At 45.1% G+C, this 27,592-nt stretch overlaps 1 protein-coding gene across 6 annotated transcripts in view; it reads right to left on the bottom strand.

Annotated features, from left to right (window-relative positions):
- The window catches only part of Nsd3 (nuclear receptor binding SET domain protein 3), a 118,262-nt gene that overhangs the window by 8,983 nt on the left and 81,687 nt on the right, over nt 1–27,592 (bottom strand). For 4 of the 6 annotated variants that reach the window (XM_052751881.1, XM_052751880.1, XM_052751883.1 and 1 more), the window contains 10 exons: nt 26,236–26,433; nt 25,693–25,866; nt 18,028–18,174; nt 14,645–14,801; nt 10,763–10,965; nt 10,042–10,154; nt 9,050–9,319; nt 3,773–3,889; nt 1,705–1,846; nt 59–165 (listed from right to left, as the gene is read on the bottom strand). In XM_052751881.1, the coding sequence (XP_052607841.1) occupies nt 59–165; nt 1,705–1,846; nt 3,773–3,889; nt 9,050–9,319; nt 10,042–10,154; nt 10,763–10,965; nt 14,645–14,801; nt 18,028–18,174; nt 25,693–25,866; nt 26,236–26,433 (1,628 nt within the window). The remainder of the gene's footprint in view (nt 1–58; nt 166–1,704; nt 1,847–3,772; nt 3,890–9,049; nt 9,320–10,041; nt 10,155–10,762; nt 10,966–14,644; nt 14,802–18,027; nt 18,175–25,692; nt 25,867–26,235; nt 26,434–27,592) is intronic. The other 2 variants (XM_052751885.1, XM_052751886.1) reach the window with 2 other exon arrangements.

Here is a 27,592-nt window from a genome sequence, read left to right as displayed (position 1 = left end):
CAAGCAGGTCCTTAGCCCCCCCCCCCCCCCCTTGGCTGGGGCGCCCTGCCCGACTGACCTTTGGTCGTACTCCTAGAAAGCCGCTGCAGTTGTCTGCCCCACAGTGGCACACTGTCCTGCCATTGCCCAGGCAGTCCAGGTTATAATTAAACGTTAACTCCATCCCTGAAACACAGGAGAAATGATCATTCACAGTGACGTCAGGAGGAAGAGCTTCTGCCGGACACTGTCACGCCGACACACGGTTCTAACACAGAGACTTGTCCCAGCCTGGCAGGATGGCTCGGGGCTGAGAGGGCTTGCCATGGGAGCCTGACAACATGCGTTTGACTCAGACCCCACGGTGGGAGAACAGCCTAACCCTACAAGTTGTCGCCTGTCCTCATGAACACATGGTATATACACACCAAACGCAGTACAACTTTAAAGACTTCCTCCTTCCACGTCCCATCTCACTAAAAACAAGGATCGGAAAGTGGGGACATTGGGTTAAAATCCCTGCCCACCAAGGAGCATGGCAAAGCTGACATTCTAAAAAGACGACACACCCTTTTACAAAAGTGGCTAAAAACAATGACCATGTGATCTCTGGTCAAGAAGAAGGGCATCGAGCCTAGCCCTCTTTTCAAAGCTAAACTCTTGTTTCCTGTTTTGTTTCGTTCTGTTTTTCGAGACAGAGTTTCTCTGTGTAGTCCTTGTTGTCCTGGAACTCGCTCTGCAGACCAGGCTGGCCTCGAACTCACAGAGATCCGCCTGGCTCTGCCTCCTGAGTGCTGGGATGGATCAAAGGCGTGAGCCACCACCGCCCGGGCTAAACTCTAGTTTCTACATGAACATCATGAGATGGCATCGTGACAGTGTTTGGAACGCCTTCCACTATGAACCAAGTTCACTACACGCTTGAAAGCTCCAGGGGTCCAAACTAAAGTTCGTGCACACTTTTTCAGCCGGGTGTGACCAGCCCAGAGTCTACAAAGAGCTTCAGTTTGTCCTCATTGCGGAACTGCTCTTACCAATTCCCTAAACTAAGGAGGAGCTAAAGGGCAGTGCTGAGACGCGGAGTAGGAGGAGAGTGAAAGCCGTGAGACATCTGAGGCTCTGTCTACCAAACAGACAGCTGTCAGAGCCGCAAACAAAAGAAAGAAAGGAAACCAGCTGATGTTGACTTTTTAAAAAAGACTTACTTCCACTATTTTTAATTATGGGTATGTGTGAGTGTGGGTAGATGCCTGTGGAAGCTAGAGGTATGTCTGACCCCCTGTAGCTGGAGTACAAGTGGCTGTGAGCCACCCACGCAGATGCTGGGAATCGAACTCGGGTCCTCTACAAAAGAAGTCTACACTCTTAACCGCTGAGCCATCTCTCCAGCCGCCACAGCTAGTTACTTGTGTGTTCACAGAACCAGGCCGTCGGGTTACAGTATACAGCCGCAGTCTTCTGGGAAAGTCACGCATCTATCTGCACCGGAAGCAGTAACACACTCACGCACACAGACACACACGCACTCTCCAGGTCCTCTTTTGCACAAAGGCCAGCAAGCTTCCTCTTCAGATGTAGTTTTACTGCACTGGCAAATAACAGCCAGCTCCGAAAAGAGCATGCTGTCTTATCCGAATCAACACCAGGCCTGAAAGGATAACGTCCTCCCCAACGAGACAGACCCCCCCCCCCCGCCCCCGAGGGACCCAGGACAGCACCCTTTACCTGCAGGGATATCGCAAAGAGCAAAGAGTCCTACTCGAACATCTCCATTGACTGTCCACTTCTGCGTCTCACAGTTTGGATTGCAACTGTGGTTCATGAACCGAGAGTAATTTCCTTTGGGGCCAGCATCAATGATTCGGTCCTTCAGAAGGGATAAAGGGGGAGGACGCTTTTGACATAAACTAAACACAAGTCCATTCAGAAACACACAGTTAGGGGGACACAAGACCGCATCATGTAACAGCTGGAGTGTGGCAACTGGCAACTCTGCAGATACCACAGCCACCCGATGTAGCTGCCCTACTGGATGGCCTCAGATCTGCACAGAGTGGTGATGACGGAGCTGGTCTAGTAAACAGGTCAGCAGGCCATGTGTTCAGGTGGTTTTGGTAAGAGCCGTACCATTCAGATAACCAACTACTCAATTAGCTTGTTCTCAGCTTTTCCGTCCGCTCTAAGCCGGAAGGGAGACTGTCGTGCACAGACCAGTTTACACCATGCAGATGGAGAAGGGAAACGGGACTCCCCTAGTGAGGATGTGGAGAACACCCGTCTCTGCTCCACACTGTCCAGAAGTTACACTTTGTTTTCACTTACAGCGCAGTTCAACACACAGGGAACACTAGACAGTTGGGCCCTAACAATGTGGATAAGCTCTAGGCCTGAAGCCCTCGGATGTCACGCTGGCTGACCCGAGTCAGTGAGACTAGGCTCAAAGAGGCAGACTACAGCATAAACTGGCAGTTGAAGTCATGCTCATGAAACACGAAAGCTACACCATTTTCAAATAATGACATAACTACGTATAATTAAAATACTTTCAAATAATCCTTTTTTTCTTTTTTGAGACAGGGTCTCACAACGTAGCTCTGGCTGCTGCGGAACTCACTCTGCAGACCAGGCTGTCCTCGAACTCACAGAGATCCGCCTGCCTCTACCTCCCAAGTGCTGGGATTAAAGGCATGCGCCATCATGCCCAGCGATCTCTTTTGCTGTTTTTTGTTGTTTTTCTGTGACGTTTTCACTTGTGATGAGGCTCAAACCCACAGCCTCACATATGCTCAGTAGATGCTTTACCATGGAGCCATGCCCTCAACCTGAATGATATTCTGAATCTTTTAGAAACATCCCAGAACACAGGGTACTAGTCTTGGTCCTTAAAGTGTGATGGTATACTAAATCCACGACTGAACTGTACCTCGGCCTGGGCTTCCTGCCCTCTGTAAGGACTACTATAATAGAGATCATGGCTGCAATGCATGGGCAGATACATATCAGTCTAATGCTTACATACAGTCTTTGCCTTTTTCTTCCTTTTTGTCTTTTTGTGTGTTTGTTTTAGACAGGACCTCATGTAGCCCAGGCTGGCCTCTACCTTAAATTTCTGCTCCTCATGCCTTAGCCCCCCAATGCTGGAGTACAGGTTTGTGTGCCACAATGCCTGGCTGAACTTTGATCTAAGTTAGCAGTCTACTGCCATTTTCCCGTGACAACACTCATGGTTTCTGTGTACGAGTGTGCTGCCTGCATGTACGTGTGTGTCACACTGTGTTCCTGGTGCCTCTGGAGATAGGAGAGAACACCAGACCCCCGGAACTGCCGTTTCAGACCGCATGTGGGTGTCGGGAACTGAACCCAGGTCCTCTGTGACAACAACAAATGCTCTCCACCACCGAGTAAGTCATTTCTCCAAGCGCTGCTGCCCCCACCCCTCCCGGCATTTCCTTTTTCAAAGCTTAATAAATACACAGAAAAGTTCTGAGATTTTGGTTAATCAGAAATCTCAAGGTATTTATAATCAGGTCTCTCACTGACTCAGATGGAGGACAAGGACCCAACAACTCTAGCCTAGACATGACCACTTTATTTCTGGCTAGCATTTCCCTCTCTCGCGAGACCCCTGACTATGGAGGACTCCTTCTGTACTCCTGAGATAATCACAGCACTGACTACCGAGAATCATATTATACTTAGAGAAAATGAAATTTAGAGAAACTGAGTTCAACATAAAATTAAGAACAAAACATAAATGTCCCTTTTTCTTACCAAAAAATAAAAGCAATTTTACCTTGGTAACAGTTAACATATAAAAATTAGTTACACTGTTCTCGTGCGCCCGCTTGATTCGGAGTCTGCATTCTTCTTCATCAATTAATTCACCAACATATTCATTTACAAATTCACCCTGCAGAGAAGCATTTAACATGTGATTGTAAAATCCGTGCACTGGACTGTAATGCATTCTTTTTTTTTTTGGTTTTTCGAGACAGGGTTTCTCTGTGTAGCTTTGCGCCTTTCCTGGAACTCGCTTTGGAGACCAGGCTGGCCTCGAACTCACAGAGATCCGCCTGGCTCTGCCTCCCGAGTGCTGGGATTAAAGGCGTGCGCCACCACCGCCCGGCCTGTAATGCATTCTTAACACCACATGTACGAAACAAGAAAATTAACTAAAAGAGAAAAGAGTAGCATGTACTCTTACAGGGCTTCCACAGTGTGCAAGTGTATGTGTGTCTGTCTCAAAAAAGAAAAAAGAGGACTGGGGGCTGGGAATGTAATACAACTAGTACAACCCATGCCTAGCTTGTACAAGGCCACGGGTTCAATACCCAACAGCACATAAACTGGTGTGGTGGCACATGCCCATAATCCTAGCACTTGGAAGGTACAGACAGGACATGTTGATTTCTAGGCTGGCCTGCAGCACGTGAGAGCTTGCCTTAACACCAAAACCCTAAGCTGGGGGGGTCAGAAGTGGCTTAGTGTGTAACCTAAGTTTGATGCTATGAACCCTCATGATGGACAGAGATGTTCCAACTCCTATCCAGCACTACAGTGTGCAAGTGTGTGTCTGTCCTTTTTATCTCAGACACGCTTTTTAAAAATGTAAAAGACCAAAAACAGAGCCATGAGCTGTGAGTTGGTTTAGCTGGTGAAGTACTCCCCTCACAACTGTGAAGACCCGAGCTCAGGTCCCCTAACTAAGAGGCCACCATGATGGCAGATGCCTGAAATCTGGTGACGGTGAAGGTGAGGACCAGATGAATCGCTAGGGCCAGCTGCACTATTTGGAGATGTTCGAGGCCAATGAGAAACCTCTCTAAACAGCAGGTGTGACCTGCTGGCCTCCTGTCAATCTGACAAGAGCGTGAGTTATCTGGGAAGAGGAACCCCAAATGAGGAAATGCCTCCATCGCATTGCCTGTTGGTAAGTCTGTAGGGTGTCCTCCTGGTTAATGATTCATGTGGGAGGGCCGGCCCAGCTCGCTCTGAGTGGTTCTACCCTGGGCAGGTGGTCCTGGGTGGTCTAAGGAAGCAGGCTGGCGAGGCTGTGGGGGCACACACCATTAATACTAGCACTCGGGAGGCAGAGGCAGCCTAGTCTACATAGTGAGTTTCAGGACAACCAGAGCTTTAAAAAAAAAAAAAAGGAACGCAAGCTAGCTGAGTCCTGGGGAGCAGCAGAAGCAGCTGTGAGCAGGGTTCCTTCATGGCCTCTGTTCGGTTCCTACCTTGAGTTCTGCCCTGACCTCCTTTCATGATGGGCTACAAACTGTAAGCTAAAATTAGCCTTTTCCTCCCCAAGTTGGAAGACATGTTAAAGGCATGAAAGCACCTTAGAAACAACACCCGGGCTGTCATTGGACATTTACATGCATGAGCACACCTGTTTTTACACCTACACAAAAACAAAGCAAAAAAAAAAAAATACTGAAAATACTACTTCAACCCTGGAAATAAATGGTTTTTATTTATTCATGGGCATTGGGGTGGCACTGTTTCTGTACAAGTGCTTCAAAAGGTACCGACGTGCTTGTCTTTTCTTGCTGAGAGTGTTATTTATTCTATAGTCCCAAGTGGCACCTGTGGTACATCACTAGATCTTGGAATAAAGCTACCCCCAACTTTGAGGTCATTACCATCACTATAATCACAAAGTTTTAAGAGTTTGTAGCTGAGGAGGTGGTGGCCACTAGGGGGAGAAACAGAAGAAGTCCAAATCTGAAGCAGAGCGGATATGCATTTGCTCTTTAAACCTTCTATTGTGAATAAGTATATTTACAGAGAGCTGAAAAACTACAAACTCTGTACCGTTCACTCAGCTTCCTCCAATGGTAACATCTTACAGAACTATAACACAGCACTAATGGTGTTGGTGCACACACCCCACTCAGTCGTGGAATCCTGCCACCACACAATCACGGTCGAGACTGTACCTGCACCCCAGGATGTCTTGAGTTTTCTTCAATGGCCACACCCATCCTCATCACTCCAGCACCCTGGTTTCCTAGCTCTTGTCAAACACTAGTCCATCGGTATCATTCTGTCACTCAAGAGTATTCTATATGAATTTATATAATATGTGATCTTTTGAGACTGTTTTCTTAAGACTTGCTGTTTAAAATTATTGAAGTATGTGGATGTTTTGCTTGCATGCATGTCTGTGCTCCGCTCGCATGCCTGGTGCCCTCTGAGGCCAGAAGAGGCAGCAGATGCCCTGGATCTGGAGTTACAGATGGTTGTGAGCTGCTGAGAATCCAACCATGGTCCTCTGGAAGATCAGTCAGTGCTCTCAACCGCCAAGCCATCTCTCCAGCTCCTAAAGACGTGTTTTTATTCCAGGAGATCTGATGCCCTCTTTTGACCTCTGCAGGCACCAAGAAGACACACAACACAAATACATGCAAAACACTCACACATAAAACAAAGACTTTTTTTATTTCATGTATATGAATGTTTTGCCTGAAGAGGTGTGTGAGTGTGTGTGCATGCACGTGCACCATGTGAGTTCACTATGTCTCTGCAGTATCTGAAGAGGCTGTAAGAAGGTATTACACGCCCAGGAACTGGAGCTCAGATAGTTCTGTGTGAGTGCTGGGATTCAAACCTGGGTTCTTTATAAGAGCAGCAAGTGCTCCTAACCACTAAACCATCTCTAGAGCCATGGGACTATATTTTTATTTTAAAAATAAAAAATCCTAACAATTCAAGCTAATTCTCCAGAGATCTCAAGTTCTGTTCTGGTTGTCTTTAACGCCTTGGTAGGACCCTTCAGCGTGGCTGTACCACCATTTCTTTAACCATTTACTCACTGGAGAAGACTGGCCCATCTTTCCAGATTTTTGCTATTATAAAAATACAGTTGCTGTGGGATGTTCTGTATGGCAAATGTGTTGCTGATTAGTCAATAAATAAAATACTGATTGGCCATTGGCTAGGCAGGAAGTGTAGGCGGGACAAGGAGGAGAATAAAGCTGGGAAGTGGAAGGCTGAGTCAGAGAGACACTGCCAGCCGCCATGATGAGAAACAGCATGTGAAGATGCCGGTAAGCCACGAGCCACATGGCAAGGTATAGATTAATAGAAATGGATTAATTTAAGCTGTAAGAACAGTTAGCAAGAAGCCTGCCACGGCCATACAGTTTGTAACCAATATAAGTCTCTGTGTTTACTTGGTCGGGTCTGAGTGGCTGTGGGACTGGCAGGTGAGAGAGATTTGTCCTGACTGTGGGCCAGGCAGGAAAACTCTAGCTACATACAGTTGCTCTGCACATTTGGGAAGAGTTTCCATGTGATTACAGATTTTCATTCTCCTGGCTTAAATAGCCAGGGGGGAGATTTGTTGTATAATACAGTAAATGTATGTATTATACAGCATGTTTAAAGAAAACTGCCTCCAAACTACTGCTGAAAGTGCCTGTTCTACTCACATCTCCACCCCCAAGACAGAGATGCAGGACTTTTAAATCCTGAAGAATTTGCTACTGTTGGCTGTCCTTTGAACTGGTAAACTCGGAGTGGCTACAAGGTAGTGAACCTCTGTGTTTATCTAATTGCTGACCTTTTTATCTCCAAAGCCATGCCGACTCCGTCTAGAGCAACACATCATCTGTGGGACTCACCAGCATTTCAAACTCAGAGGAGAATAGGCGTCTTGAGAAAGAAGTATGTGTGTGCTTACCGTCTTAACACCTTTGCACTCCACAAACAGATTCTCCTCAGTTCTCACAGGACAGCTGAGAGCAGGCATCAGTAATGCAGACCTTCAGCCTTGTGCCCAGGACTGCGCCCTTGGCTCCGCATCACTCTTTCTCCTCCCTCATTAACCCTTCACACTCCAGCTAAAGTTATTCTCTTAAAGTCCAAATGTGGCAGATTGCCAAGGTTGCCCCCGATCCCACTTGCGATCCATGCCATCCATCATGATCCCTCCCCCAAGGATGTGGCTGTGGTGACAACATGCATGGGCTAAGGAGACGGAAACTCTCATACCTCAGGTAGCAAGGAACTAGGCAGCCATTGAAGGTTAACTCGTTCTCAGCAGGAGAACAGCAGGAGGGGTGATCTCAGAGCAAAAGCACTCAGTCCACAGTGACAAAGAATGGATGAGTTCTAAAGCCTCAAGGAAGCTGGGAAGTGGGTCCTTCCCTGGGTGAGCTGCAGATCCAAGTTTGGTTGATGGCTTGCAATCCTAAATAAACCCAGCTGAGCACTGCCTGGACCCCTGACCCATATCAACTGTGATAATAAAACATGCACCACATTTACTCCTCTGTGTGTTCTGTCTGCATGTTGTCCGTGTATCAGGCATTCTAACATCTGAGACCCACCATTTCAACAGTAGGCTTTATTGGAGATTTTTGTTTTTCTTGTAAGCTATTTGGCTTTAAGATATTTTTCCAATATTGTGATAAAAAATTGTTTCATGGTGTGAAAACAAAAGTAAGTTACGTATGTTAAAGCCCTCAGCTCCTTCTACTGCTCTCGAACATAACCTGAGGCCTCTAACAAGCTCTGGTGGTGCGGACTAGGCCAATGGACTATTATTATTACAGTCTACGTTAGTGACATGGTGACTCGGTCACACTATGGTTAATGTTAGGAGGCTGGAGTGAAGTTCTGGGTTTGCTAGTCTCTGCCCTGGTGTATAATCAACACAATTTATTATCTCACTTCTCTGGCATGTCCATCCACCATGAAAAGCAACAAGAAGAAAGTATGTTTGAATCATTTCACCTAGTAATTAAAAAAAATTCAAGTACAAAAACATCAATGCCCTTCTATTTAAGCTCATCAAACAATACTCACAGTTTACATACACTTTATTATACTTTTCCCACTCTTTCTTTGCTCAGCAAGTCCAAACTCTGTGAGAACCCTCAGTTCCTGTCATAAATAGCTGTGTTTCCCGTCCCAGAGGCAAGACCTACGGAAGCATCCTAAAAGACAGAGGCGCTGGCCCATCCTACTCTGAGCTGCTTCCCGTCCCAGAATCAGGACCTACGGAAGCATCCTAAAAGACAGAGGCGCTGGCCCATCCTACTGAGCTGTGCCTCCACCAGATTACCTTCTTAATGCTTCTTTTGGTTCTGAGGCCCCAGCCTCTCCGCTCCGTTTTGATGATCTCTGCATCGGGGTAGAGCCTCTTTGTGAAGCATTGGTTCTGACAGCGGTCCCCAGCAGGGCACACTTGCGGGTGACACTCGTACTGTGACATTCTGTTCAGACACTCCGACTCCAAGCCACAAGGGTTTTCATCAGCAGGCTTGCAGTTACAGCGGGGGATCTCTGACAGGTCAGCCACCTGGACTGGTACCTTCCCTATCACTTTGTTAGCCTAGGAGACAGGACCCCAAGTGAGAGGGGACAAGGTGAGGATCTGAGAGCAACTGGAACTACAACACCAAAGCATTGTGACAGGACCCTGAGGAGCTCTTTAGCTTAACTTCTCCTGAATAAACTAGGAATAAGAACTATGTCTATTTACTACACAAAAGTGTTCAATTTGATGTTAATTCTCATTTGTTTACATTGCTTGCCACAGACTGACAGAAATTTAATACCCAAAGTTAAGAGAAAATAAGCTATCTGTGCATCTCTGGAAAAGAAGGGCTAAAGATCTACATCCTCATTTGGTTGCAGGATAATCTGATAGAAACAGAACAGAATTTCATATAAGTCATGGCTCCTGGGTATGGAATAGCTTGCCAAAGACCCACTCCTCAGCACCGCGGGTAGATCCCACCCTCAGCACCACGGGGAGATCTCACCCTCAGCAGCACAGGGAGATCCCACCCTCAGCAGCACGGGGAGATCTCACCCTCAGCAGCACAGGGAGATCCCACCCTCAGCAGCACGGGGAGATCTCACCCTCAGCAGCACAGGGAGATCTCACCCTCAGCACCACAGGGAGATCCCACCCTCAGCAGCACAGGGAGATTCCACCCTCAGCACCACAGGGAGATCCCACTGATGCAGCCACAGAAACTAGCAGCCTAACAAGGAGACGCTGGCCGTGAGGGAACATGTCTGCAGGTCACACGGGGAGCGTGTGCTCACCTTGATGTGCTTGTAGGGCGGTGGTTTTCTTGAGGTTTTCTCAATCTCCAGAGCCTCCTTACTCTCCCGCTGTGCTTTCAACTCCTGGAAGCGCTTTGCAGCTTCCTCCAGTGCTGACGGGAAGAGCAGGCAGGCCATTATTGAAATGTAAATACACACCAGAGGGTGGGAAGCTAAATTCCACCACCTCAGAGATGCTCCTTCCCCACCTGGTCCGGGGCTTACATTTTAGATATCCTGGAAATCACCAGTCACCACCATTATAGAGTTAATACGAAGTTAGTATACAACCCATCAAACACTATCCTTGTGCATCCTCAGAGCAGAGGTCCGACATCAACGACAAAGGCCTCTAAGTGACTCTACTCGAGTACCTGAGTACCCTGTCCTGGATTTAAATGACATCCACCCTTCCTCAGAAAGGTAGACTTTCAGGCCTGTTGTGCAGGCCCCAAGCTCTTCCTGGGAGGAAGCCTTTTCTACCCCTTCGTGGCAAAGGGGCTTCACCTGGTTAAAAGACACTTCAAACACAGCCTAGTGTTCATGCGCTTATGCATCTCAAACCCGAGTCTGATGTCACAAGAAGTTTATGGGTACAAAATCAAAGTGCCTGGAGAAGATTCTCAAGCGACGGAAGAAACTTCACGTGCAAATAAGGGGATTCTAAGAAACATGCACTGGAGTGGTAGTTCTGAGTCACTCTAAGCACAGGCCAACTTACCTTTTTTGAAGGTCCTGTTAATGCTGGTCTGTCCCTCGGCAAAGCTTTTGTCTCCTTCCACATAAGGGAACACTCTGCCTTGGTGTACCCAGTAGTAGTCATGAGACCCAAAGAAGAACACAGGGAAGTCCCCCAAGTCGTGCCTCAGGCCCTGGATGTTCAGAGGCACAGACCTGGGGCTGCAGATCTCTGCAGGCCACCATCTGAAGACAAGAGTGAGAAAGTAAAAAAAAAAAAAAAACTCACAGGGGAAGAGAGAACGGTTCATAGTTCAAGATTCATTCAGATTCAGACTCTAAACACACACACACTACTTTGTGTTGTTGTTGTTTTTCTAGACAGGGTTTCTCTGTGTAGCTCCGGCTCTCCTGGAACTCGCTTTGTTTTTTTTTTTTTTTTTTTTTTTTTTTTTTTTTTTTTTTTTTTTTTTTGGTTTTTCGAGACAGGGTTTCTCTGTGTAGCTTTGCGCCTTTCCTGGGACTCACTTGGTAGCCCAGGCTGGCCTCGAACTCACAGAGATCCGCCTGGCTCTGCCTCCCGAGTGCTGGGATTAAAGGCGTGCGCCACCACCGCCCGGCTGGAACTCGCTTTGTAAACCCAGCTGGCCTCACAGAGATCCGCCTGTCTTTATCTCCCGAGTGCTGGGATTAAAAGCTTGCGCTGCCACCACCTGGAGACCCTGTTTCCAAGAACCCCAAAAAGTCGGGTGGTGGTGGCCCACGCCTTTAATCCCAGCACTTGGGAGGCAGAGGCAGGCGGATCTCTGTGAGTTTGAGGCCAGCCTGGACTACAGAGCAAGTTCCAGGAAAGGCGCAAAGCTACACAGAGAAACCCTGCCTCGAAAAACCAAAAAAAAAAAAAAACAAAAACAAAAAAACCCAAAAAAATAGGCTGGAAAGATTGCTCAGTGGTTGAGAGCACTGGCTGCTCTTCCAGAAGGCCTGGGTTCAATTCCCAGTATCCACATGGCAGTTCACAACTGTCTGTACTCCTGTTTTAGGGGATCCAATGCCCTCATACAGACAGATATGCAGGCAAAACAAAGAACCCCCCAAAAAAACACCACACACAAAACTACTAATGAATTAACAAACTAGTGCACACAGGCTAGACAAAGTAGGCCCTAGATGCCTTATTTGGTTTCTTTCCTTAAAAGATGAACATTTAAAATTTAAAAATGTATATCGCAAACATCAGTTGTAACATCTAACAAGAAAAGGACGATGGACTCATTTTCCAGCTCTGGAACTGGTACGTTAACTAATACAATCGTAGCCCATTTTAACTGTAGAGAATTCACTTTCCCAAACCTGATTTAAGATTTTCCCAGGTAGAGAAGATTATCTTTCAAGGAATGAAGGATTGTTTCTAGCAGTCAAAAGAATCCTCCTGAGAATAAACCACTGCCATAGTAAAGAGAGAGTATGACATGCAAATCAGCATTTCCTGATTCTAACCAAGCAGGGAAAACACCCCACGATCTAATGTACTAGGTTTTATGCCAGTTGGTATTTCTGAATCAATCTGTCTTAATAAGCACAGGGTGGGGGTAGAGAAAATATCCCCCCTTATGATATTGTCATGAAGACTATTAACGTTAGATGTACGTTTCTCCAAATATTAAGAACACATTACAGGGCAGGGTAGGGTGGGCCACACATGTAATCTCAGTACTTTGAAAGCTGAGATACAAGCATCGTGAGTTACAGGCTAACATATACAGAGAATCTGTCCCCATAAAACCAAACTGGAAAAAAAAAAAAAGAGCTACATCGTATCCAGATCCACCCTTAAACACACACACACACACACACACACACACACACACACACACACGCACGCACGCACGCACGCACGCACGCACGCACGCGCGCACGCGCACCATGATTCAGGAGTGAAGACACCGCCAGGCCTGACCACCTCGGTCTAATCCTGGGACCCACACGGGGAAGGAGACTGACTCCTGCAGATTGTCCTCTGACCTGCCCATGCCCACTGCGGCTGCCACATGTACTGCACCGCTCCCATTCGCACACACGGAAGAGTTTTCTTCTAAGATTTACTTTTATGTGCATGGATGTTTTGCCAGGTGTCTTTGGAGACTTCCCTGGGTACCCAGAACACAGGTATACATGCAGAGAAAGCACCCATACAAATAAAATAATAAAAAAATTAAAATTAAAACCTTAAAGGAGAATGTTTTTAAATAATGTTAATCACACACATAATTTAAAACTTTTTCGTTGTTGTTGTCTGAGACAGGGTTTCTCTGTGTAGCTTTGGCTGTCCTGGAACTTGCTATGCAGACCAGGCTGGCCTCCAACTCAGAGATCTGCCTGCCTCTGCCTCCCCAGTGCTGGGGTTGAAAGCGTGCTCCATCACTGCCTGGCTTATGTTTTTATTTTTATGTGCACACACATGTGTGAGACCAGAAGAGAATATCTGAACCCCTGGAGCCGGGGTTACAGGAGGCTGTGCGCACCTGACATGTGCTGGGAACTGAACTCGGGTTTTCTGAAGAGCAGCACATGCTCTTGACTGCCTCTGCAGCCCCCGTTCTTGTCCTGTTCAGAACTACGGCTTGGGTTGTCGAGGTAGCTCAGCAGGTAGACAAACTGACCTCCTGAGTTTATCTTGGGAACATACGGTAGAAGGAGAGACCCGATTCCTGAAAGCTGTTTTTACCTCTATAATTCTACTGTGTGACAGAGGCATGCCCCCATTTAATAAATAATTACAAATGGCTCTTACTGGAATAATTTCACTCTTTAGATTATATGGTTTTTTTTGTTTTTTTTTTTTAAAAGCACTCTTTACACATAGCTTAGGGCTACTTGAACACAATTGGCCTGGTTTAGAATTCAACTAACCTAGCTGGGTGGTGGTGGTGCACACCTTTGATCCCAGCATTCAGGAGGCAGAGGCAGGCAGATCTCTGTGAGTAAGATGCCAGCCTGGTCTACAGAGCAAGTTCCAGGACAGTCAGAGCTGTTACATAGAGAAACCCTGTCTTGAAAAAACATTTAAAAAAAGAAAAAAAAAGAATCAAATAGATCTATCTTGACAAGGTTAGAAACTCTTGATCTTATTAGAAACTAGAAATTATGGGACTGGCGAGATGGCTCAGTGATTAAGAGCACTTTCGGCTCTTCCAGAAGACCTGTGTTCAATTTCTGCACTCACAGGGCAGCTCACAACCGTCTGTAACTCGGTCTCAGGGGATCTGACACCCTCTGTGGCCTGCATAGGCAAGCACATACACAATATGTAGACATACAGCCAATCAACCATCCATACACATAAATTCAATAAATAATGGTTAGAAAAAGAATTAATTTAAAAATAAATATAAAACTAAGATACAAAGTGCCGGGCGGTGGTGGCGCACGCCTTTAATCCCAGCACTCGGGAGGCAGAGCCAGGCGGATCTCTGTGAGTTCGAGGCCAGCCTGGTCTCCAAAGCGAGTTCCAGGAAAGGCGCAAAGCTACACAGAGAAACCCTGTCTCGAAAAACAAAAAACAAAAAACAAACAAACAAAAAAACAAACTAAGATACAAAGAAAACACAGTCTCTACTCTTCATGTAAATCCTTTCATTCCAAAATTTAGTAGTACATAATTTATTAGTATAAAATAATTCTCAGAACCTAACAACAAAGTAAGAAACCGACTCTTAAAGAAAAAGGCAAACAAACAAAAACAAAGAACCATGAAGAGCAGCAGAACTCCTCCAACCCCTAAAAATACACCAAACCCCATTTTCTTTGGCCTCCTCTGTTGAGGGAGCCGAGTCTGTCTCTCTGCCCGCATGCTAACGGCACTAATACAGATTACCAACCCGCTCGAACAGTGTTACTTCCCACTTGTCCTTGGAAAACTTGCCTGTAATTTCCCAGTTTGACCCAAACAATCTGCTTGTAATGCAGTTTCTTGCCAGCTTTACAGTCATTGCAGTTCCAGCAGCCTTCTGGCATGTCTATGTTCAGGCACTCCGGGTGGAAGGAAGCCGGGCACGTCTCACAGCAGAGCAATTTTCCACCTGGAAACAGACACACAGTCTTAGGGACTGAGAAAAGAAGGAGAAAGTCATCCTTTACAACATTAGATTTTATTCAAGTGGGAAAAACAAAGGGATGGTTGAGTCATATCCAGAGTGATGGACTAAAACAGGAAACACATGAAATAGCCCGTTTTTAAGACTCCAGGAGCTAGAAACTCGGAGCTCTGAGTAGGCCCAAACCACTCGGTGCCCCTTAGAACACGAGCAACTGGGGAGTCAGATGTCAGCTAGCTAAACACATCACAAAAGAGACAGAAACTCTTTAACCCAGGGAGATTTGAAAGTAGGGTTTCAAACAAATAGCTTTCTTTTGTTCTTCTGAGTGAAGAAAAAAAAGCAATAACCATGCTTGTATTTTAACCCACTGTCAAAATGCACTAAATCCCTTTATAATAAAATCAGCCAAGAATGAAAACAATAAGTTGACCAGTACTTCTTTTCTTCTTCAAATACCAAAGTGGAACACAGATTCTGAAAACAGTAGTCATAGCACCGTTACCTTTTCAGTGAGGCAGACAGACAAACAGGCTATACAGCAGTGACCTGTAACCATTCCATCACCAAGGATTCCCCTTCTCCTAATTATGACCCATATTTTCAAAATCATACCAACCCCAAATCAACTTGCACTTCAATATTAGCGACTTCCTCCCCTTTATTGGGGGATCGTCTCACTGTGTAGTTCACACTTCCCACTGGGGTCCTCCTGCCTGCCTGTCTCCCAAGTGCAGGGACTGGAGGCATGTACCACCATGCCCGCTCTCCTATTTCTATTGACCAAAGATATGCATAACTCTGAACCAAAAGCAATGCAAGTATTATAGTATCATCATGTTGAATGGTTGAAGTCATAGCCAAATAAATCTCATGTAACTATATTGTATAAATGTGTAATTCTCTTAAATTTTCCCAAAATATTCAAAAGTTCTCTTTGTATATCTATTTTTCTGACTTAAGTTTGAGAACCACTGCTTTATAGCACAAAACTAGGTAATTCTCAGAGCAAAATGAAGTACTACATGCAAACCCTCTTTTCAGGTTCCTACTGAGCCCTCTCTTTTTAGACTAAAATGTTCCCTGGCTGACACCAAAACAGGTGTGACAAACAGAATAATCCTTTTAATGCAAACCAAGAAAAACGGGGGGCGGAGAGGATGAGGTGTTTCCAGCATGAATATCAACAAGTAACCGGAAAGGTGGACCACTGAAGACGAGGGACGTTCCACTGACAAGTCAGTTCTACAACCTACAAGTTGGCAGAGATTGAGAGTCTCACAGACAAGACCCAGAGCCTTCCATATAACTTGATCAGATTACCTGCTCCTGCCTTTTACAGAGTTTAGAAATCTTGCCTTCCTGCACTTTCAGACCTCTGACTGTTACATGAAAACAAAGAGAGAACCTACATACAACCAGCGATGGACAAGCACTGTATTTCCTCTGCCATCTTGGACTTCAGTCCCGGGCGCTTCCCCCTCTGACTGCAGGTGTCAATAGGGATTAATTGGCTCAGTTTTCCAGCCTTGAGATTAGCTGCTTGGATGTTTTAAGTAAGTGGAAGGGACCATCAAGAAGGAGACCTGCCTGCCTCGCAGACAGCCTTAGAGGAGGATATGTGATGATTAGCAGCGCCGTGGAAGTTGGGCTGGCCATGTTTACTGCCAATGTAAGTTTCAGCCTTATTTCAGAGGAAAAACAGAATCTTAAAATTACCATGATAGAGATGTTCAAAGTATGTAAGAATACAGAAAAAATGAAAATATGAATGGTCTACCTTGATGCTATGCATAAAAACAAAACCATGGGGACAACAAAAACCTGCTTTCCACACACAAGAGAGGAAATCTATCACTCAGACTAAGCAGAGGGCTCAAAACCACTTCAGTTATGTCAAGGTTAATCCTGAATGCTGGAAACCAAACAACAACTGAGTTAATCTCATTTTACAAACGCACTGACAGGCTAGTTCCACTTGGCTGAGGAGGACCGCAGGCCCCGCCCACCTCCTTCAGATGCACAAGCATCACCAGTAAGGCGATGATGCAGTCTGACCTCAGCAGGCAGCGAACAACCGGCCACAGGCCAGTCCTCTCTCCAATACCCCTAGTGGGCTCCAATCACCTCGCTCAGATATCAGTCTTCCAGTTATTAGTTGCCACTTGGGCCAACAAAGGAGCAAGGATACATCAAATCAGCAGCATGAGTAGCAAATACTAATGAAAACCTATGTTTAATGTGCATACATGGTATAGTAGGTATAAATAATGAATTTTTCTTTATCGATTCTGAACTTGGACCTTAGGTCATAATGAAAATAAATTAAGCAAAAGCCCTATCCATACCTTCCAAACTCAGATGTTTCCTCTGGGGTAACAAACCCCCAAATAAACATGAAGTCACTTTCCCCTCTATCATAAGCAGGCTATGGCAAGTTAAGCACAAATAAAGTTTTCCTGCATGAATGAGACTGATTGAGAGAATACGAACATACATGTAGCTCATGGTTCTTTTGGAATAAACTGCCCATCGGCAATTTGATTCGGCTACCTTGTCCTCAACCCCAGCTTCCCTCCTAAGGGAAGGGCACTTGTTTTCATAGCATCTTAACTAAATATTTAAGAAATAAAACAACAGACTATGTTCTAGAAACAATCTTTTCTAGTATCTGTTACTCTGGCTTTTTTTCCTATATTTTGGTTGTGAACCTAGCCTTTAACGGCTGAGCTATCCCTCCAGTACTGGCTTTTTTTTTTCTAAATAGCCTTTCTTGCTAGTTAGCTTATAGGTAACGACAAACTATACCATGACTACCCTAATATAACATGAATGTTAGTTCGAGGTCAAGCAAATAAGAAACAGCCTTTCAAATAGTCCTTTATGTTAAGTAAAATTCTAGTCTTTAGCGTTTAATAACTTACATCTTTGGAATGTGTGAAAATTGACTCAGGGAGAAAAGTAAAAATTTGTGATGACAGAATTATTTTAAGCTTTTTTTTGATAATTTTATAGCCATATGAAGACACAGTCAGAACCACCAAGGCAGAATCTACCAAAAGCAACAGGCAGTGCTTGACAGGCATACATCCATCCCCCCTTTATTTGAGAGAGAGAGAGAGAGAGAGAGAGAGAGAGAGAGAGAGAGAGAGAGAGAGAGAGAGAGAGAGAGGAAAAGGCAAAGGCAAAAATAAACTATTTTAATTATTACCTTTCTCACATTTCTTTTGGGAAGCTGACGAAGAAGGAATCATAGGTAATCTCATCAACTCAGCACGGGTTGATTCATTCAGTAGGTAGTGGGATTTATAGGCATAGGAACTGAACATGGGGTCTGAATGGTCCTGAACTATCAGCCCTATATGAAACAAACAGAAAGAGATGAGCTGCGATGAAACTACCCATGATTCCATGAGGGGAAAAAAATCAGCACCTATTATGGCCCACGCCTTACAGTGAGGGATGGGAGTGTATGAAATGCAGCCCTACTTCCCTAGACCTTACCAAAGGAGTGCAAATCATTTCAGATTGCATTTGGTCTCTTCTCTGCCATAGAAAGCAACCACCACCTTAAACAGCTATAGAAAGTTCCTCTGATCTATGGAGAGAGACCTATCCTATCGGAAGAAAACAGAAGGTCTGCTGTAACACACCGGCTCCCAACACCTCCCGTTAAATTTATAATGCAGCTCTATGCCATTTCCTACGCGGGCACTGTGATTCTAATGATAATTACTCTGCAGTTATTAGTTTCTAATGACCTAGGACTTGAGAGAACACATCAGGACAGTGTCACTTAGGGACCATCTGAGAAGAGGTCTGTTTTGGAAGGGTCACTGCCGACTCTTTCCTATGGTGTACTCTTCATGATGGTGCCCTCCACTGAGACGGGTCCAAGACATGTCTGAACCAGGTGAAAGAACAGAACTTGACACTGCCACTAAAACAGTAATTTTCTAAGAAGTTATGTGATGTTGATCTTTTTTTTATCCATTTAGAGCAAAGATGTGGGAAGAAAGAAAGAAAGGAAAAAAAGAAAGAAAGGAAGGAGGAAGGAAGGAAGGAAGGAGGAAAGGAGGAAGGAAGGAAGGAAGGAAGAAGGAAGGAAGGAAGGAAGGAGGAAGGAAGGAAGGAAGGAGAAAGGAAGAAGGAAGGAGGAAGGAAGGAAGGAAGGAAGGAAGGAGGAAGGAAGGAAGGAAGGAAGAAGGAGGAAGGAAGGAAGGAAGGAAGGAAGGAAGGAAGGAAGGAAGGAAGGAAGGAGGAAGGAAGGAAGGAAGGAAGGAGGAAGGAAGGAAGGAGGGAACGAAGGAGGAAGGAAGGAAGGAAGGAAGAAGGAGGAAGGAAGGAAGGAAGGAAGGAAGAAGGAGGAAGGAAGGAAGGAAGGAAGGAAGGAAGGAAGGAGGAAGGAAGGAAGGAAGGAAGGAAGGAGGAAGGAGGAAGGAAGGAAGGAGGGAACGAAGGAGGAAGGAAGGAAGGAAGGAAGGAGAAGGAGGAAGGAAGGAAGGAAGGAAGGAAGGAAGGAAGGAAGGAAGGAAGGAAGGAAGGAGGAAGGAGGAAGGAAGGAGGAAGGAAGGAAGGAAGGAAGGAAGGAAGGAGGAAGGAAGGAAGGAAGGAAGGAGGAAGGAAGGAAGGAGGAAGGAAGGAAGGAAGGAAGGAAGGAGGAAGGAGGAAGGAGGAAGGAAGGAAGGAGGAAGGAAGGAAGGAGGAAGGAAGGAAGGAGGAAGGAAGGAAGGAAGGAAGGAGGAAGGAAGGAAGGAGGAAGGAAGGAAGGAAGGAAGGAAGGAGGAAGGAAGGAAGGAGGAAGGAAGGAAGGAAGGAAGGAAGGAGGAAGGAGGAAGGAAGGAAGGAGGAAGGAAGGAAGGAGGAAGGAAGGAGGAGGAAGGAAGGAAGGAAGGAAGGAAGGAAGGAAGGAGGAGGAGGAAGGAAGGAGGAAGGAGGAAGGAAGGAAGGAAGGAAGGAAGGAAGGAGGAAGGAAGGAGGAAGGAAGGAAGGAGGAAGGAAGGAGGAAGGAAGGAAGGAAGGAAGGAAGGAGGAGGAAGGAGGAAGGAGGAAGGAAGGAAGGAGGAAGGAGGAAGGAAGGAAGGAGGAAGGAAGGAAGGAAGGAAGGAGGAAGGAAGGAAGGAAGGAAGGAGGAAGGAAGGAAGGAGGAAGGAAGGAAGGAAGGAAGGAAGGAAGGAAGGAAGGAAGGAAGGAAGGAAGGAAGGAAGGAAGGAAGGAAGGAAGGAAGAAGGAAGGAGGAAGGAGGAAGGAAGGAAGGAAGGAAGGAAGGAGGAAGGAGGAAGGAAGGAAGGAAGGAAGGAAGGAAGGAAGGAAGGAAGGAGGAAGGAAGGAAGGAGGAAGGAAGGAAGGAAGGAGGAAGGAAGGAAGGAAGGAGGAAGGAGGAGGAGGAAGGAAGGAAGGAAGGAAGGAAGGAAGGAAGGAAGGAAGGAAGGAAGGAAGGAAGGAAGGAAGGAAGGAAGGAGGAAGGAAGGAAGGAAGGAAGGAGGGAGGGAAGGAAGGAGGAAGGAAGGAAGGAAGGAAGGAAGGAGGAAGGAGGAAGGAAGGAAGGAAGGGAGGAAGGAGGAAGGAAGGAAGGAAGGAAGGAGGAAGGAGGAAGGAGGAAGGAAGGAAGGAGGAAAGGAGGAAGGAAGGAAGGAAGGAAGGAGGAAAGGAGGAAGGAAGGAAGGAAGGAGGGAGGGAAGGAAGGAGGAAGGAAGGAAGGAAGGAAGGAAGGAAGGAAGGAAGGAAGGAAGGAAGAGAAAAGAGACTTTTAACTGAGGAAGGTCAAGCAGAGTCCCTCCACTCACAGCTGAGCCTCAGGGAAATCACTCATCCTAGGCTTCAGTGTTCTCACCCACAGAAACAGGAAATGCTTCCTAAGGTAACTGTGGCAATTGTTTCAAATTGTGTCTATTAGAGTGTGATTTACATATGCAAAATAAACTGCTATTATTACTATTAAAATAATAAGAAAACCCTAACCTATCAGCTCTATTACAAACAAAGGCATAGAATGTTAAGAAATCTTTATTTGATAGAGTACTCAAGATGCACAAAAATGTGAATAATATAAACTGCACTGAAAGATATCTCAGTATTTCCTATGGTGTTTCAAGTTGGCTGGGGATGTGTGTGAAAGCTCTAAACATAGTTCTAGACCTTTCCATCCTTAAGAATTAGTTTCATGACTTTATTTTTTAACTAACTAATTAATTACTTTGTGTGTGCTTGCAAGCATGTGTATACATGCATGTAAGTGGAGGCCCGAGGACAGCCCGCACGAGTCAGCTCTCCTTCCACTGAATGCATTCCTGGGATCAAACACCAGGCGGCGTCAGGCTTGGCGGCAAGCCTTTACCCACTGAGCCATCTCAACGGCCCCAGCTTAATGATTTAAACATCCAGTAACTAAGGACTAAGAAAAAAGACTTTATGAGGATGGAAAAGTCTTAATAAGGCTAGAAAGATAGAAAATAAGTTCCATTTTCTAATACTAAAACAAATTATTGAAGTATTTTCTTTGGCATATGGATTTACTATAGCTAGTCTCCTTAAAAATAGGTGTCCTGAAAGTTTAAAATATTACATATTTTTTTTTCTTTTTGGCTTTTTTGAGAGAGGGTCTCATGTAGCTCTGGCTGTCCTGTAATTCACTATGCAGGTCAGGCTGGCCTCAAACTCACAGAGATCTGCCTGCCTCTGCTTCCTGAGTACTGGGATTAAAGGCATGCGCCACCATAACTGGTTTACATATTTATACTTGAAAAGACTTTGATTTAAACCTTCTTAAATCTCAAATATCTGATATGTTTAGAATAATTTTTTTGCAAAAAGCTGTGAGAGAAAATGAAGTTAATTTACTATACAATTAAAATATGTGGGCATTCATTTTATGGGCTTTTAAATAAAGTATAAACAGATATAAACACAGGTTCTGGTTCTGATTCTGAATCACCGGGCTTTGCCCCATGCACGTTATCATCAAGCTTTTGGTTAATGGGTATCAGTCTAATTTCATGAAGTGGCAAGAGTCTCTGTAAGTATACCATTTCCTACCTGTCCTAAATTAAAATAGCTTTAAAGAGCAATCAATTTAAAAGAATAAAAAAGTAGCCTGCTGTAATGGTTCAAGCCTTAAATTCCAGCACTTGGGAGACAGAGGCCAGCCTGGTCTACAGAGTGAGTTCTAAGACAGCCAGAGCTACATAGTAAGACCCAGTCTCAGAAAACGAAAATCAACTAAACAAAATAAAACAAAGTAATCAATTATTAAATGAAACACAGCACAAAAAATACTGGTTAAAATACTGACTGAACTGGACTTCGAATATACTCCAAAGTAAGCTATCATACTAACTATAAACCAACGTTTTTTTGTAGACTATTATGAAGGGGCTGGAAGATTCATCACCATCACTCAAGTTTCCAACGCTATGCATCAATTTCTAATTCACTAGTGTGGGCTTGAAGAGACGGCCCATGGACTAAGAGCACGGGCTTTTCCTGCAGAGGACCCAGGTCTGATGCCCAGCACCAACATGGTGGCTCACAACCACTTTGAATTCCAGCCCCAGGGGATGTGATGACCTCTTACGGTCTTTTGGGCACTGCACACACACATGGCTCATATACATACATTCAGGTACAAACAAATAGTCCTTTCTGATCACTAACAGAAACAGAAGATGGGGATAATTTCTTATTTCTTATTTGCCTATTTGACAACTTAACAATGAGTATTTTGGTTGAACTCCTACCTGCTTCAAAGTGGGGAACTGTAACAACTCTGGCTTCAGGCTGGGATAAGGATGGGTGGTAGGTAACTGGTCTAGCTTGGGTTCAATCCCCAGACCACAAGCAAACCAGCAAACCAAAGCCAAAGTAACAGTGTCCCCTACTCTGATGGCAGATAACATACATGCTTACGAAACTGAGGCTATAGGTAGAAAGCCTCAGTGTAAGGAATCCAGTTGGCTGTACAAGGGGCTGTATAAGCTGCTAAGACAGATGTTTACTTAGTTGTTAACTGCCTACCTCCTTTCAGGTTTGTTCTTTTTTTTTTTTTTTTTTTTAAATGAGAGATTCAAAAGCAAAACCACCCAAAATAATCTTTCGTCCTACTTAAAGGCTATTATATCTTACAAATTGGCATGGTAAATAAAACGCCTACAGTTCCAGCTACTTGGGAAGCTGAGGCAGAAGGATCGCTTGAGGTGACAAGTTTAAGACCAACCTCCAGACAGAGCTCATCTTAAAAGAGAAAACAGAAAGGAAACCTTAAAAAAAAAAAAAAAAAAAAAAAAAAAAAGATGTCTAGTACTCCTAACAAACTAACTGGTTCCTAAAGCAAAAACAAACAACAAAAAGTTTTGATCTTCAGTAAGGTCTAAATATAGCATAACAGACTTGATACATCTAGTAGTTCCTTTAAATACTACATAGAGGGAAATGCAAAAGAAAAAATAAAAAATTTATTTTAAAAAAGTTAAATTATTTTATTTAATTAAAATTAAATAAAAAGGAAAAAAAAGAATTTAATTATAATACAGCCAAGATAAAGATGGACAGTGTGAGCCAGGCAGTGGTGGCACACGCCTTTAAGCCAGCACTCAGGAGGCAGAGGCAGGCAGGTCTCTTGTGAGTTCGAGGCCAGTCTGGTCTACATAGTGAGTTCCAGGACAGCCAGTGCTGCACAGAGGAACCCTGTCTCAAAAAACAAGAAAAAGATGGACAGTGTGTATCACAGTGTGGTGCTTTGAATAAGAACGGCCCCCAGGGCTGGAGAGATGGCTCAGAGGTTAAGAGCACTGGCTGCTCTTCCAGAGGTCCTGAGTTCAATTCCCAGCAACCACATGGTGGCTCACAACCATCTGTAATGAGATCTGGTGCCCTCTTCTGGCCTGCAGGCAGAACATTGTATACATAATAAATGAATCTTAAAAAAAAAAAAAAAAAAAAAGAACGGCCCCCATAGGCTCATGTGTTTGGTCCTCAGTTGGTGGAACTGTTTGGGAAAGGTTTGGAGGTGCAGCCTTGTTGGAGGAGGTGTGGCCTTGTTGGAGGAGGTGTGTCACTGGGGTGGGCTTTGATGTTTCAAGGGCCCACGCCATTTCCAGTTTGTTTTCTCTCTGCTCCTGGTGACTGACTCAGCATGTAAGCTTTCCATACTGCTCCAGCACCATGTCTGCCTGCTGCCATGCTCCCTGACATGATGAGGGAGCATCTGAAACTGCAAGCAAGCCCCCAACTAAATGCCTTCTTCTAAGCTGCCTTGGTCATAGTGTTTCCTCACAGCAGTAGAACAGTATTACTAAGATGGAATTTGGTAACAGGGAGTGGCATATTGCTGTGGCAAGCTTGATCATGCTGGGTTTTGGAGAAATGCAGAAGACTTTGGAGGAGGAAAGCAAGGTTGAAAGCAGTAAGTGGGACTTAATGGGCCACCCTAGTAGGAGTCTGGAAGACGGCAGAGGTAAAAACAGTGTGGACTATGAAAGTTTCAGCTCAATGTTTCAAAGGGGAAGAATATTAAGCATGTGGCTTAGAGACTATTCTTGTGATATTTTTGGCAAAAAAATGTGGCTGGTTTTTGCCCTTGTCTTTAGAATCTGCTAAAGGCTAAATTGAAGAGTTTTGGATTAATGTTGTTGGCAGAAATTTCAAGACAACCTAGTATTGACTGTGCCATGTGGTTATTAGTGATCACTCTTATGCAGATCTACAATGAAAAAGAACAAATAGGGAAAAAAAGAAATACAAAATGTACAATTTGAGGAGAAAAAGAGTATGAGGAGATTTAATGTTACAGCCAAGTCTTGTACTCAAAGAGATGAGAAGTTTAAAGACCTGATTCAAAGTGGCAAGACCCCACTCAGCTAAGCCTCTATCTTGTAAAAAAAGAAATGTCTAAGCAATCTTTTGCTTCTAAAGCAAAGAAAACCTACTCAACAAGGACAGTGGCAACAAATCAAAGGCTATGCAAATGTAATCCAAGGAAGGGTAGGCCCCATCCAAAGCAGAGGAGCAGAACTTGGTAGCACCCCTACACGGCTCTGGCTTTAGAGGCAAGAGGGATACGTAAGTAGAGGGGCTGTGGAATCTTCCTCCACAGTGAAGGACAGATGCTGAGGCCAGGTGTGTGCCAGAGGAGTCCCTGCACGGAGACCCTGAGAGGCCACTGTGTGAGGGAGGCTGTGGAGTGAAGCCTGGATTGCAATGGAGACCCCAGGCTGTTGGAGATGCCAGGTCCTGGGTGTCTGCCAAAGAGAACTGCAAATGGAGTGTGGCACCAGTCCAAGAGGAAGAAGTGTGGGGTGGGCTGCAGACAACAAGGCAGGCTGGAAGGAGGGGATCTCAGGAGCTCTTGGACATCAGACATGAACGTGCAGAATTTGGAGTTTGCCCTGCTGGGCTTTGGTACTGCTTTGGTCCATATGTTCTCATTAAACTCCCTTTCCCCATTTTGGAATTGAAATGTATATTTTGGGCCAATGTATGTAGGAAGTATATAATTTGCCTTTTTTTTCTTTTTGAGACAGGTTCTCTCTCTATATATAGCGTTAGCTGGTCTAGAACTTGTTATATATAGACCAGCCTTGCCTAAACTCACAGAGATCCTCCTGCCTCTGCCTCTCCAGTGCTGGGATTAAAGGTGTGGGCCATCACACCCAGCTTCAGGTATTTTTTAAAAGCAGATGTTAGCTTATGGAAAAATTAACTTTCTCACCATTTGGATGTCTACCTGACATGTTCTCTTTTAGTAATAACAGGATGGGTTCAGCACTCCTAGGACATAGTGCTACGCAACATCTGGGGCTCTCTCCGATGCAGAGACACGTTTAAATGGAGAAATATGCCAATGAAGTCAGAACAAAAGATAAAACGGGTCGACACTCACCTCTGGCACAAACGAAACAAAAGCCTACGTTTACGGCGGCAGCAGACTGACTACTCCGTTTGGAATGGTTACTACAGATGAGAACGTGGGAGGACACAGAGACGCTTCCAGCAGCAACACAGGCATCTCCAAAGTGATAGGCGACTGGACACCTCAAGCATCTCATCATCCGCCCTGTGTGAAGACAGGTCAAGAGCGGTCTACAGCATGCTGCTATGATGCTCTGCGAGCAGGGCTCCCCGCCAGGTGACACTGGTCACAGTCATTACGAAATGATCTTTTCTAGGTTGACTGTCATTCCTATACGTCCCAGTCCCCAAATGCAAGCTGATAATCATGTAGGGATCCTCCAAAGGAATCAAATACTCTATCTATACTTGAGGAATTCTTGAGTGTAGTTTGAACTCCTGACAAGTCAGCTGCTGTGGCTCAGCTTTTCAACTTGGAGATAAACAGAGAGAAGGCCCGACACTGTTGACGAGGCTGTGCTGAACATACGTGCGCACTGCACTTTGGACATGTCCCTTCTCTAGCTCTGCCTACCTTTACTTGCTTTGTAGATGTCCTTCTCCACAGAGCAGGAGGAGCAGCAGTGCTGGGGACAGCGGAACCCCTTCGACTCAAAGATGGCAGTGGGGAATTTGCGGACACAGGCTTCATGATAAAATTTCCCACAGACACTGACGGAACAACGCTTCACATCCTTACCAGACACTTTACATGAGAAACATGGGTGCTGGCCTAGAAAATTGATGACACACATAGGTTAAATAAGATCTGATTAAAGCATAGTCCATTTCATTTAACCTTTCCAAGTGCTGGGAGTTAAGTCCAGGTACTTGGGCATGCAGGCAATTACTCTTGACAATGAGCTACATCCCAGCACTTGGGTTTTTTGAGATAAGGACTTTTTTTATGTACCTTAGACCAGCCTCAAAATTGCCAGCCTCCTGCTTCAGTCTCCTTAGTGTTCAGATTACAGGTGCATACCTCCACATAAGCTAACTAGTCCTTTTACACAGAAGCAGCTATAGATATCAAAGAGTAGCTCTGAAAGAAGTTCTGCTGTTACACTTTCGAATTCAGCATACAAAAAGAAACCCGAGGCTGGAGAGATGGCTCAGTGGTCACAAGCACTTGCTGGTTTTCCAGAGGACCTGGGTTTGATTCACAGCACCCATGTGGCAGCTCATAACCATCTATAATTCCAGGCCAGGGCACCCAACACCCTCTTCTGGCATCCTTGGGCACCAGGCACGCTCACAAACATACAGATAAAACAGCCATACACAAAATAAAATTTTAAAAATGCAAGAACACAGCTAAATTGAGATCATAAAACTAGAATTCTCAGCACTTCAAAGGTGAAGGAAGGGGGTCTCAAGAATTTAAGGCCAGCCTGGCTTACACAAGAGCTTGTCTTAGCCCTACTCAACCTATACCAGACTTCTATAACTCATAAAAAAAAAAAAAGGCCCTTCACACCCCACCTGCTGCTGCTGCTGCTGTGTGTGTGTGTGTGTGTGTGTGTGTGTGTGTGTGCGCGCGCGCGCACGTGCACACACATACTCATTTATGTGGAGACTGACATCTGGTCTTCCTCAATAGCTCTCCCTTATTTTCTGAGGCAAGGTCTCTTGCTGAAGCTGGAGCTCAATGATTCCAGCAAAGCCTCAGCAATCTTCCTGTCTCTGCCTACCTGCTACTGGGCTTACAGGCATTCAGCCACAACTAACTTTTACATGGACACTAGGGATCAAATTCATGTCCTCACGATTACACACAAACTATTTTAGTGACTGAGTCATCTCTTCAGACCTCTCCCTTGTAGAAATATTCCTTTAAAATGAAGTGAAATCTACAGGCAGTGGTGGCGCACACCTTTAACCCCAGCACTTGG

This window comes from Peromyscus californicus, unplaced genomic scaffold (assembly GCF_007827085.1).
Source record: "Peromyscus californicus insignis strain IS unplaced genomic scaffold, ASM782708v3 Scaffold_23__1_contigs__length_62951481, whole genome shotgun sequence".
Classification (NCBI taxonomy): Eukaryota; Metazoa; Chordata; class Mammalia; order Rodentia; family Cricetidae; genus Peromyscus; species Peromyscus californicus.
The sequence above is the reverse complement of the archived record's forward strand: the minus strand, read 5'-3'. Positions and strand labels throughout refer to the sequence as shown.